Source organism: Ambystoma mexicanum, chromosome 1q, assembly GCF_040938575.1.
Source record: "Ambystoma mexicanum isolate Mex_15411 chromosome 1q, UKY_AmexF1_1, whole genome shotgun sequence".
Taxonomy (NCBI): Eukaryota; Metazoa; Chordata; class Amphibia; order Caudata; family Ambystomatidae; genus Ambystoma; species Ambystoma mexicanum.
Genome location: NC_090922.1, coordinates 914,007,795 through 914,020,613, shown reverse-complemented (window position 1 = coordinate 914,020,613; position 12,819 = coordinate 914,007,795). Strand labels below are relative to the sequence as shown.

Sequence of the window (12,819 nt, the reverse complement as noted above, 5' to 3'; positions counted from 1 at the left end):
CGAACGTGTTTTCTAGTTATGGCGAATCTAAGATGGGCACTGAAATCAATCATCATGTTTGTCTTGCATATGTCTAGATTTCCTTAGTTAAACATTGACTTTATATGAAGAATGTGTAAATAATGTTACTGCTGAAGTTTGCAAACACACGAAAAGGTGCCCAAACAAAACAAGTGAAGAATGTAAAAGGTATACTTTTTAAATTAACTTTTGCACATCCTGAGATGAATTTGAAGGCATATTTTCCACACACACAAGCCAAAGCCTTTGAGAAAGTTTTAAAGGCATTTCACATCCAGGTCTGTACTCAACAACATCCATTCCATTGCTTCATTTCTAAAATTATTTCAGCTTGAAAATGTTAACAAGGTCTATCAGTGCAAAAGCCGTTTTTGCATTGTAGAAAATACATTGTTTTCTCTTATCCTGCACAACACTACACAGTGAGTTGTTTGTTTGGCAGAAAACAGTATTTTACCGCACCTACATAGCAAAGGATTTTACCACAATTGAAGAAGCAGATCAAAGGTACTGAAAGTGTACAGGAGGATGTTTCTGCCCTGCAGCCAACTAAATATCTAAGATGTGGAAAACAATGTAAGATTTCCAAGCTATAGTATATAAGTTCATAGGGCCTCATTACACGGAAGGCGGTAAGCCATGGCGCTATTAGCGCCATGGCTGTCGCCGGTACCTTACCTTACCGGGTCCGCCTTGGTGGATGGCGGAATTAGCGCCATATTCCAAGGTGTGTGGGGGCGCTAATTCCGCCATCCACCATTGCCCCTTCACCATTGCCAGTCAGCCCCATAGGGCTCCATGTTAATGGTGAAGGTGCTAATTACGGTATCGCAATTGCGGTACCGTAATTAGCACCAAGGTCCCTTTGCGGGTCCCGTACTTAACACCTGTAAAAACCAGGTGTTAAGGGAGGACCCTCAAAGGGACCGCGTAGTAAGGTAGTAAGGGTTTACTGGTAACAGTGCCCTTACCGGTACCGGTAAACCCTTACCGCCTTCCGTGTAATGAGGCCCATAGTCTTTTCGATTCATCAAATGATCTGCACATTGGCTAAATGTGACTTCCTTGAATACTAATTCTGAAGTATTAGAATGGAAATCATATTAGAGAGCAATAATATCTTTATTCATTACCTCATTCGGTCCAGTGGTCAGACTGGGGGTTTCTGTCTGATAACCTTCTGCAACACCATACTCGGTTTCATCCACATTATACTCCTGAATATCTTCAACAATGTTTGCCTAATATCAATCAAAACATAAATGGTGTGTCAACAAATGGACAATACATGCTAGGGTAAGTTGGCATGGTTTAAAATGTAGTGTAGTTATGTTATTAGCCAGAGAGGTACGCAACTAGCAAGGTTAGGGCTAGTGAATTCTTAAGATCAGAGATCTTCCGCCATTGGGCTGGGAAAGATCTTGATTACTCTTGTGCTACCTTTACCCCTAGTCTGGCTTGTGCTGTAGCTCGGTTATTGGCCACGCTTTTCTTCTTCTTAGTTGCACCTGAATCAGATTTTTTGGATGCAACCTTTTTTGGTTTGTCCTTTGTGCTAGCGGACACTGCCTTCTTCTTCTTTTTGGAATTGGGTTTCTCCTTCTGAAAAATGTGTTGAAAGATGGAATGGCAAACATGAATAGGAGGAAAGGAAAATGCGGATAGTATGACTGAAGAATCGAGAGTATGGTCACAATGAAGGCCACCTGCTATCTTGCACTCTGCTGCTGACTGACAATGTGCTAGGGATTCTCAGGACAGGAGTAAGCAAAGGGAAAGACATGAGATGGGCAAGGAGAGGGCATGCTGTGCAGACAGTTACAGAATAACACCACTCAAGTCATAGCAAAGGCTCATTTTACCTCCGTCGTTGGTATAATCTCTTCAACTTGTGTGGGTTCCTCTGTTATAAGCTCAGTCTCTTTATAATCTGCTTCACCATATTCATAGTCATATTCGATTAATTCTTCAGGTACATACTATACAACAGTGGAGAAATAGCAGGCATTCCTATGTTAGTCGCTGGAAATTAAATTAGCAGTTTTGGAAACCTTATTTCTAACATTTACCCATCAGTAAATATTAAAGGAAATAAGGCGTATACATGATGACATATTGTTTGTCATTCACAAGAAAAACATCAAACATTCATCCCCAGGAATGTTTCTTTTTCAATATTAAAAAAGTTCTATATGAATGATAAAGTAAGGTTATTTAATGTAGTCTGCAATTATTAAGCATTCTGTTGTAGTCAAGCATGGCAGAATAATTCTGCTGATAGTAGATATAATAGAACATATAATGCTCTATTGGCTTTTCTCAAATAATGAATAGTAGAACATGACTGTATTGTATTGAGACAGTGAGAAGGCACAATACCATCTCACCTTTATCATGAGCAGCATGGGTGGATTAGCCCGCCCACTGACTCTTTGGAAATAAATGTCCTAATTTCCGTAGGACAGTATTAAAGTCACAGAAGTGAATGAAGGGGTTAAAGTAATGCAAGCAGATGTATATAGTGGTATGCACAACTATATAGCAACATTATTTACAAGATTTGGAGCATATATACAATTCAAATTGGTTTGATCACTTCTATCTTGTGATGGGCATGGCACATTTTGTATAAACTTCCAGCAGAATGCTTGTGTAGTTGTTTACTATATCATTCATTGATAAGTAGCGATTGTATTAATATTGCTTCTTTAATGTGTTAATGAAAAATGTCATACATGATTATATTTGATTACGTTTGGGCCTGTTCCATTGACGATCCCTTTACAAAAACAGACACATTAAAGACATTGCTTGGCTGTCAGAAACATACAGGATATGCACTAATCCCCGTGATTATGTATTCATAATTAATGAAAGGTCCTGGGAAACTGTGCTCTATGGGTCTCTGGGAGGTGTACGTCCCCTGGTGAATAGTCAGAAATGTTGTTTTAGCACAATGTTGTAATGATTACTTCAGTAGGAGAAGAACAGCATTGCAAAGGTACTACAGAATCCTTAACTCTGACCCTCCAGACTGTGTAATCTTGAATCTTTCAATTGTCTATAAAATATGTTCTTTGCTCAATGGGAAACACTACAGGTTTAACTTGTCTAGTTGTTGAGTCATATAAAGTAGTTTTTGCATTTCATTGATATGTTTACTAGTGTGCACAATCCAATGTCTCTATTGACATCCATATGCAATTTCTAATTGTGCAATTCAAAAGTTGAATGTTTGTGTTCACTGATTAAGCCAGCCTTTCTTATCTAGTGGGAAGTGCAATACTACAATATGTATGTCGAAACTGAGAGGAAAAACCATCAGGAACAGCGTGATCTTAGAGAAAGTTATAATCAGATCATAAAAAAAGATGAGGACTCATATATAAGTGGTTCAACATTATCGGCTAGTTCCATATCCTTTCTTTGAAACGTTTTCACTCAGGGAAAACACATGCAAACCTGTTCATATGTGTTTTCCAGCAAGGACAGAAACTGAAATATGATGATAGTTCCTTTTGTCCCTAAAATAATTTACATTTATCCAGCTCAAGTTCAATGGGCCAATCCCAGGCGTCACTCTATCTGTTGAGTCTGGCTCCAAGGACATTATCTGTCTGAACCCATTCCTACTCCTTGAGCATTTTACTTTGGTCATGTGTCTTCCCTTTCCCCATTTACAGCCATGCACACCCTCCTCGCAGGACTTGTTCAATGTACACAATCCCAACTCACTACCAATTTTACTGAATATGAATACATTGAAAACAAGTTAATGTCATTTAATTTACTAAAATGAAATTTTTACGACTTCACAGAAATCTAGTGTAAAATATGGGAAACGTGTTTTGGAATGTTGCTTAGTTAAGAACCCAGCATTCAGTTGGTGTATGTTTCTATGAAATTGAGAACAAAATATGGAAACACATCAGTGATAGGCACAGTATATGAGTACATTTTCTAGCAGCAAAACAAGTTTCAGGACAGCCAGTGGAAAAAAAAGCAAACATATAATATAATTTACGTTGCACTTTCATCCCTTGATGGATAAAAGACATAGCATTGCATTCAGTAATGGGAAACATTGAAAGTTCATTATATTACAGAATAGAAGGTAAATATAGGCTGCTGCACCATGCTCTATTTTGTAATTGAAATGAGATAGCTTGAACATTATTAGGCTCTTTTCTAAGATGTGATGGCCTTTTTGTAACTTTATGTAATTAAAGTAATACAACAATGCCAGAAAACATTGGAGGGAACACATGTAATAGGAACCTGCCTTTTGATATTTATAGTAAACAAAGGTTTATATGTAATTATGTAATCAATCGACATTTGTGTCAGTAAAAGAAAAGTAAATACACCTAGTGTATTTCCTACAGCAGCTGCATGCGAGGACTTCCTGTAAAGCTCTGGTTGGTGTTAGTGCCTTTAGAAGTAGGTATCTTTTAGCACCCCAAAGAGAGAATAGGGAAAATAGACAGAATTTTGCATCCTACATTTTGTTGCTTGGTTGGGCTCGGTATTCTCATCTTGTTACTGTTTGATTTCAAGAGGGGTTTGTATTCTGTTGAAGAAAGGTCTGCCCTTGACTGTCCTTGCAAGCAAAAAGATGATGAGGGCCGGATTATCTACATGTTGATTAAAATACAGGATTCTATCTTTATGAGCCGTTATATTTATGCCCCAAATGGGGGATGGTTCATTTTTCATTTCTCTCGCCCAGTTCCATCAGAGAGTCCGTCAGGTTGATTTGATTCTGGGGGAGATTTCAATAAAAAAATGGACCTGGATGTGGATCGAAGTGAGGGCACTGCTAATTGTAAGGGCAGAAATCATATGTCATTGCATGCTTTGGTCGATGAGTTTCATTTTGTGGACATGTGGAGACTAGCCAACCCCATTGTTAAAAATGATCCATACCACTCTGGATGCCTTAATGTTTTTTCAAGAATTAATATGTTAATGTGTGCTGGCAAATGTACACAAAATGTCTTTTAATGCGACATGGATGCTATACTAATCTGGGACCATGCCCCCATTTGGTTAGATATGTTATTATCTTTCGTAATGCCAAAATCATATCACTGGAAGATGAATACTGCCATGTTAAATAACAATGATCTGGGTAATAAGATTGTAAAGGAGGCAGAATTCTTCATGTCTGTGAATTGGCCTCCGGATGTGTGTGTGATATCGACTTGGGAAGGATCTAAATGTTGAATGCATGGCTTGCTGATAGGTCTATCCAGCAAGAAAAGTAAATTGTGGAAGTGTGAGTTGAACGCCCGGGAGAGTTATAGAGGAGGTATGTGTCAGATCCAGCAGTAAAAGCCAGTGGGGTGTTGACACGTAAATAATATAATCTGAACAAGCTATTGTCTGAGAGGGCAGCAAATCTCCTTTTTAGAATAAGGTGTAATTACTATGTAGGTGGCAAACAATGATTACTGGTGCACCACTTGAGGGTCCATGAAGTGGAACAAACAATAAGTGCAATAAATCAATCCTCAGGAGGGCTAACATTCAACCCTGCTAAGATTAATAGAGAATTCCATGATTTCTATTCAACAGTATATACTTCTGATGAACTACGAGCCGATGAAAGCTTAACGGTTTACCTGGAGGGCCGTGCCTTAAATAAATTACCTGATGGAGTGAAAACATCTTTGGACTTTGCTCTGTCAGTGGAAGAATTGACAGTGGCAACATCCAAATTAAAAGGAGGGAAGTGCCCTGGTCCGGAAGGGCTATCTGCAGAGTTTTACCGAATCATGCAGGGAGTGGTTTTTGAGCTTTTACTTGAGGTGTTCACTGAGTCTAGGAAGAGAGGTATATTGCCAGCAATGACAAGACATGCTTCAATCTCATTATTTCTTAAGAATAGGAAGACACCGACTTCATTTGGGAATTATAGGCCAATTAGCCTAATTAATACAGGTAAGAAGATCCTGTGCAAGGCACTTTCTTGGGGGTCGAGAACACCCTGGAGCATCTTGTCAATCCAAAACCACCTGGATTTGTAGAAGGAAGGAGCCCTTCCACTAAAATGTGGGAATTAATACTGACATTGCAGGAATGCAATAAGTTGGACTCAGAAGTGGCTGTGTTCTCGTTGGACGCTGAGAAGGCGTTTCACAGAATTGAGTGGAGTTTCCTATTTGCACTTCTGAAGAACTATGGGTTTGATACAAATATTGTACAATTATATTGCTACTCCAATCAAAACCAACGGTGGCAGGAAATACTAATGGATGGCCATCCGAGCCTTTTGAACTGGGCTGTCGAACAAGGTATGGTTGCACGCTGTCGCCTCTGCTCTTCGTACTGATGATGGAGCCACTGGCGGAGAGAATCCGTCGTGAAAATGAGTACAGTATGGAGATGTGTTTCAGAAGGTATGGTTATATGCCGATGACATGCAGTTGGTACTATGGACCTGTGACTCCTCACTGTTGGCTCTAATACAGAAAATAGAAGATTTTCAATCGTTTTCATGATACAAAATAAATTGGGCAAAATCTGAAGCAATGCTGGCGTAATCTACTTGATTCAGCACAGGTGTCACGAGGCTTAGATTTCAATGGTGTCCAGAACAAATGAAATATCTGGCTGTCTAGCTAACAAATGAAGTTTTTTGCATGTTGGATGTTAACATGAAGTGCATAACATCGAAGCTGAAATTGGAATCGACAAGATGTTCCGACTTTGAGTTATCGCTATGGGGGAACGTTAATGCCTTCAAAATGTCATCTGCTTTATGCTTAAATTATGTGATGATCATGATGCCGCTACAGATAAAAAAGACACTTTTCAAGGAGATCGACAGCTTGTTACAAAACTTCTTGTGGGAAAACAAACAGCCATGATTTAAACTGTGGAAGTTAGAACTCCCTTGCAAGGGAGGGGGTCTTGGGATCCCAGATGTTGCATTGTATCATCTATCATTCTCTTCCATACACCTGACACCATTCCTGGAGAATTTGCCTCATGAGTGGAAAGGGCAGAGATGGGACTGAAAATACTGCTGCCCATGAGGCACTCTTGACATCCATGATCATAAAGGGTCTTTCAGCATCAGTGGCAATAGATTTCTTGATTAGAACATGGCAGAGGTTGGAGGAGATGACTGGGAAATGTGACACTGTTCAGGCAAGATCATCGGTTTGGTTAAATCGATATGTGAAGATCGATGGGAAACCGCTTTTCTGGCAGGACTGGTTCTTAAGTGGTTCTTAAGTGGGGTGCAGTGGATTGGAGACCTGATCAAGGATGAAAAATGGCTGCCGTTCCACAGTTTGGTTAGCACAAAGGGCTTTCAAGGTTGCACATACAGTGAATAGCAGAAATTAAGGATGGGATTGAGGGAGCTGAAAGTATCTGATGATGATGATGATGTTCTTAGGAGACATCCATTGACACTAAAATCAAGTGGTCACTGTGCTTCAAATTCCTGATGGGTGTCTAGGGCCCAAATGAACAACTTCTGAGAGTCTGGTCTGATTGCCTGGGCTCAGAGGTGATGCCCGGGAGATGGGAAAAGATGTGTGGAAATGTTGCCTTGACATCGCTGGATCTAGGGATAGGACCAGCCAGGTTAAAATACTGAATAATGTATACTAGACTCAAGTCAAAATGTTTGAGAGATGTTTGAGTGATACTGATGTTTTTTGGGGTTGTGGTCACATGGAAGGATCATTTGAACATATGAATCAGGATCTTTCGAAGGTGAGGCCGTTTTGGTTGGATGTCACTAGAACGATGAATCACGTTTTAGTAACAGATATGGATTTTGACTTTCAGACTGTAATATTGGGGGAAGATAGCCTATTGGAAGATCTCACCTACCCTCAGTGGTGTTGGTTTTGTAGAGTGACTCATTCTGCAAAAAAGATTGTTCTGAGAGATTGGGAAAATGTCAAAGCACCTAGAAGGTCTGCTGTAATAGATGATTTACACAGAATGTCTCAAATTGAGAGGGTAATTTTGAGCAAAAGGAAGAAAGTGGACTTGTATGAAGGGATTTGGGGGAGGTTATTTGCGCTATTGTACAATTTGGTTTTGTGGTTGGCCTGTCCAGCTATTGTTTGTGTAAATTTATGTGTATTGTTGTACTATAGTAAATCCAACAGAAATGTGAATATAAAAACAAAACAGAGATAGTTTAGTTGCTCACTAACCACACATACATTTTTGATGGTTATTGTTCAATGACCATTTCTGACTAGCTCAGATATACATTTTATTATCTTGCCAGCATGTTTGTGAGTTGTCAAATTTAAAATGGCTCCATGCTATGAAAGAGACACTCACTACCTTGGAAAAATACATACCAAAAGATAAAGACTGGTTGCGTGCGTATTGTGTTCTCTAATGACTATTAGACGACTGAATGGACGTTTCCTCACTCTTCAGCCTAATGTTTCATCAAAGGTATGGATGGAATTCAAAACAATTGAACATAGGAAATGTATAAGCTCACAATCACATGTATTGTACGTTCAAAATTGAAATGGTTCAAGCTAGCTAATCTGTAACATTTGGTAAATCAGCACAGACTCTAAATTATATTTTATTGGAAATGTCAAAAATGTTTAACCTTTGCTTTGTGAAATGACCACATTCTTTTAATGTTGACTAAAAATGTGTCAGTAACATAGAGAATAGTTCACTCTATGTTTTAAATAAAATGCTTTATAATATGTTAGTACATTTGATGACTTACCAAGGTAATAACAGAGAAATGACTCATAACTCATGAGAGGATAATTGCATATCCTCTGGATCTTTGGGCGCGAAGTGCTAGCAGCGAAACAATCAAATCTAACATCTGAGCCAATTCGAAAAATAGCTGCAATTATTGAATCCAAACCGCCATGCGTCTATAAGAGTGGCAATTAATCGTACATGTACAGTCTATTATTAGATGTCTAGCAGTATGTCTGTGTTGTGTATTCTAATATATCAGTAACATGTGAATTTTTCCATAGGATCTTATTATGAGTTAGTCAGAAATAAAAACGCAAACAGGTGTGATATCACCCTTGGAAGCAAATGATATATTTTGACAGCTACTGTTTGTATACATTGTTTACATATTTAAGAGATGTTCCTGGCCCACAAGCTCTATTGTTTATCTTTTCCTCCACCAGACTCATGGCTGTCATTGTCAGATAGTGTTTGTGATGCTGCAAATACCTTTAGGAGGGACAGGGCATCCTCGTCCTTGTCATACTACTTCTCTGTGTCTGTTTTCTCTATGTTTTCTGCCACTGAGGTCCAGCCTGGACTTCTGGCAATGCAGCTCTTCATGTTTTCCTTTTGGTGAACAACACCCCTGTGAAACCATTATGGCACCCATGGGTGGGTGTACACACTTGTACCCCTTATGTGTGTTTTTGGGGACCTTTGTGTTGCCCACAGAGCAGAGTATGGGCTGGTGGCAGCTGCATGCTGACTTGGTAGTGGCTTTAAGTGTCCTCCATTTTGGGACACCCAGGCCCTCACATAGGAAAAAAAAATGATCCCTCGACAAAGGCAAGATGGCCACTGTAGCCTCTTGGTTTCCTTTGCCTTTTACCTTGTTTTCCCAAAGTCTTGGGGATCTCTGACTCTGTCCATTCCCCCTGACTGGCTATAGATGGCTCTGGGCTGCCTCCTGCCAGACTGACTGGAGCCTTTCCAGAAGCTCTGTGTTGTGGGTACACCCTAGGGGTGGGACCTGTGTGAATGGAGTCTGAAGTGAACTCACATTTTGTGTTATGGATGTCTGTTTTCTGGGTGTGACACAATGACTGAGACAGCCCTGACTGAAACGTACATGAATGCAGTGTAGTGTGCTGAAAGGCTGGGTGCTTACTCCAATCCACATTCTTTGTTATGGGTGCCTGGGTGGTGTGAATGGCCTGAATGCCTGTGAGCCTGATTGGCTGCCTGCATGTATGAATGCCCTTCTGTGTGATCGGTTGACTGAGCCTGGCTCAGCCTGAATGAATGGGCACCAATGTGCATAACAGAGGACCTCTCACTCACCAATTTGTTCAGAAGCTGAAGTCAAGCTGAAGCAAGAAGAAGCTGTTCTTTGAAGCCAAGCTGGAGCAGAAGTCTGCTTCTGCATTTATTTTGTGTAATACAAAAGCTACTTTGTTCTATCAATGACTGATCTAGAGATGACCTGCAATGGAGACCTCTCCCAGAGCTACGAGGGACCATCTTGCAACCTGCTACTCTTCATCAGAGGTACCCTGGAGGCCAGTCCTGTGTTCCTGCCATCTGGAGAAGGGGTCTTCATGAGTCCTGAAGAGGTGTGCCCAAACATCTCAAGTCGAAGAAGTCCATTGATTTCACCCAGGGTCCTGGGGTGTGTTTTGTGGCCACTGGAAGCCGTTGCTGTCTACTGCCCAGAAGATGGGGTACCTTGGCATAGTGCTGGTGGACATCAGGAGCTGTGAATGTTCCAAACTACCTAAGAACATTTCAAAGGACATCCTTGCCATCATCACTGGCCACTTGCTCCCACTGGAGAGAGACCAGAGTTGCTAGGTGCAGAGGAAGGTCTGCCAGTGGGTTTCTCACCACCAGAAGCTAACCAAGATATCCTAAGGTACCAGACTTGGTGAGGGACTGATGTCAATTCAAGGGGTCAATTACAGGCTGTGATATTCCGAAACCCACCACCACCGGTGACCTATGCACCTGTCACTGCCAGAAGTCCGAGAAGGGTCCCAGGGGTCTTACTCTCATCTGCCAAGCCTTTGAGCCCACAGCAAGTTTCATCTTCATAGAACTTCTACAGTCGGAGACATTTTTGACCAAAGGAGAGCAATGTGAAGAGTAAAATGGCTGCACTTCAGGAAAATCATCCATCCTCAGAGGGAATCATTGAGTAGCCAAAAAACTCTGCCACTTCGACTGCCAAGGCACCAAAAGTACTGTGATGACGAAGATCAGTTTCTAGCCTCAGGAGTCACCCAGAGGTCCCAGATTCAACTTGGATCCTGTTCTCCTGTGGCCTCTCAGGTATTTTGGGGTGGTAGAATCTCTTAAAAGCAGAAGGTTATTGCACATTATTGGACTGGGCTGTAAAAGACAGGATACGTTAGTCCCTAACTTCTCCAATACATGTTGCCCAGGTGGGGGATCCTCACACAGAAATGTGTGTCTAGTATAAATAAAAGCATTCTGCCACTGTTCATAACGAACCTGCCTTTCTTTCCTACTCTATACTGAAACACCTCACTTAATAATCCAAACACCTATTTAAAACTGTCTGGAGTTAGTGCATCTATTACTGAATTTATGTATTGTGTGGTACCTCATAGAATGTATATATTTGGCATTCTTTGAATACGTATTTCCAAGTACAAAGTGTTATTATATATGTATACATTTTGGTAGCAAACTTATTTTATATATAGAAGCTGTGTTATCACCTAACATAGTGTGTGGACATTCCTTTGTGGAGGTTTGGGGGAAACACTGTACTTAAGAAGCAGCCTGCAAACACTGTATTCGTGTGTGTGTGCGTGCGTGTGTGTGTGTGTGTGTTCGTTATCAATCGCCTGATGTTGAAAAGATCAGCTAATTGTTAAATCCGTAATTGTGTTCAAAATTGTATCTATAGAAAGGCAACCTTTTATTTTTTTTTAAATGCAACTGTTAAAATGGAATATTTCCATTAAGTTTTGTAGGCACACAAATGCAATGCTGGAACAATTCTGCAGGATTTTAAGGCTGGGAAAAGCGTTGGAAACTGTCAGTGGTGTAACACAGTACTATGATAAATTCCCAAGCACGGAAGAGTATTTTATTGAAGACTTATGAGAGTTGCAGATGCTCTCTCCATGCTTATAAAACTCTCATCTGCAATGCTCATTACCAGGGAAGTAGACTATGAGCCTATTCTTCAGGGAAGGCTAACCATTCTTTCCGTTATTATTTCAGAGCAGTTTTTGCAGTACCATAAATTACCTTAAATTGCGCATGAAGGTCTTGATGTTATTCCCACTACGTGGTGACTGTTTTTGACATCAGATATAGTGAAGTCTGCACATGGTGCTTAGATAACGTGGGTGAGGAATGCATTCCAACACTTCTCGGTTGACGTAACGTAATTGGAGAGAATGTGAAGGTGAGGATAGAGCACACTAAGCGTTGTCCTCTATAGTGCTTTATTCCAGCTCCTAACGATGCACAACTATGTTCTCCTCAGATATGTCACACATCAGAATTCCATGCACATGTTATTTCTTTGCATGGCTGTAGTGAGAGGAGGATCTGAGAAATGTGCATTTGTCAAATTTTCCTTTATTACTGAACAACTATCGGGTGATAATCCTAACAAAAGTCTGCATCTTAGACATAAACTCGTGTGTTTTTTCCAGACATCCAACTTCCTGGTTGGTGATTTTGGCTGAATATAATTAGGTAAACTTCTAGTTGACCAGCATGCCCCGGTACTTTCATGTTTAAGGAGTAGCATGATGCACCCACATTGTTTGCCACTCTCCTCTGAGGGTACAGAATAGGAGGGCACTCTTTGTAAATTGGTGGGTCTTAAACATCTTCTTCCCACACTCTGGCAGTAGCAGCTGCCAGATGTAGAAACCAGATCTTTATAGAGGAATGAAAATGGGGGAATTCGACATCTCAGTTTCACAGAAGTCAATTGCCCCAAACTTGGAGAGAAACTCTTATCTTGAAAGTGTTTGCATGTGACTATCAAATATTATACATTCAAATATTAATAATGATTATTAATCAGGAGGCTCAGAATGGGGGCTTTACCACGCTGTA

The 12,819-nt window shown here is 40.4% G+C and overlaps 1 protein-coding gene across 4 annotated transcripts in view; it reads right to left on the bottom strand.

Annotated features, from left to right (window-relative positions):
* COL11A1 (collagen type XI alpha 1 chain) overlaps nucleotides 1–12,819 on the bottom strand; it is a 381,664-nt gene that overhangs the window by 236,475 nt on the left and 132,370 nt on the right. For 2 of the 4 annotated variants that reach the window (XM_069641554.1, XM_069641557.1), the window contains exons 6-7: nucleotides 1,468–1,623; nucleotides 1,155–1,262 (exon numbers count right to left, since the gene is read on the bottom strand). In XM_069641554.1, the coding sequence (XP_069497655.1) occupies nucleotides 1,155–1,262; nucleotides 1,468–1,623 (264 nt within the window). Of the gene's footprint in view, nucleotides 1–1,154; nucleotides 1,263–1,467; nucleotides 1,624–1,883; nucleotides 2,001–12,819 lie in introns of all 4 variants that reach the window. The other 2 variants (XM_069641555.1, XM_069641556.1) reach the window with 2 other exon arrangements.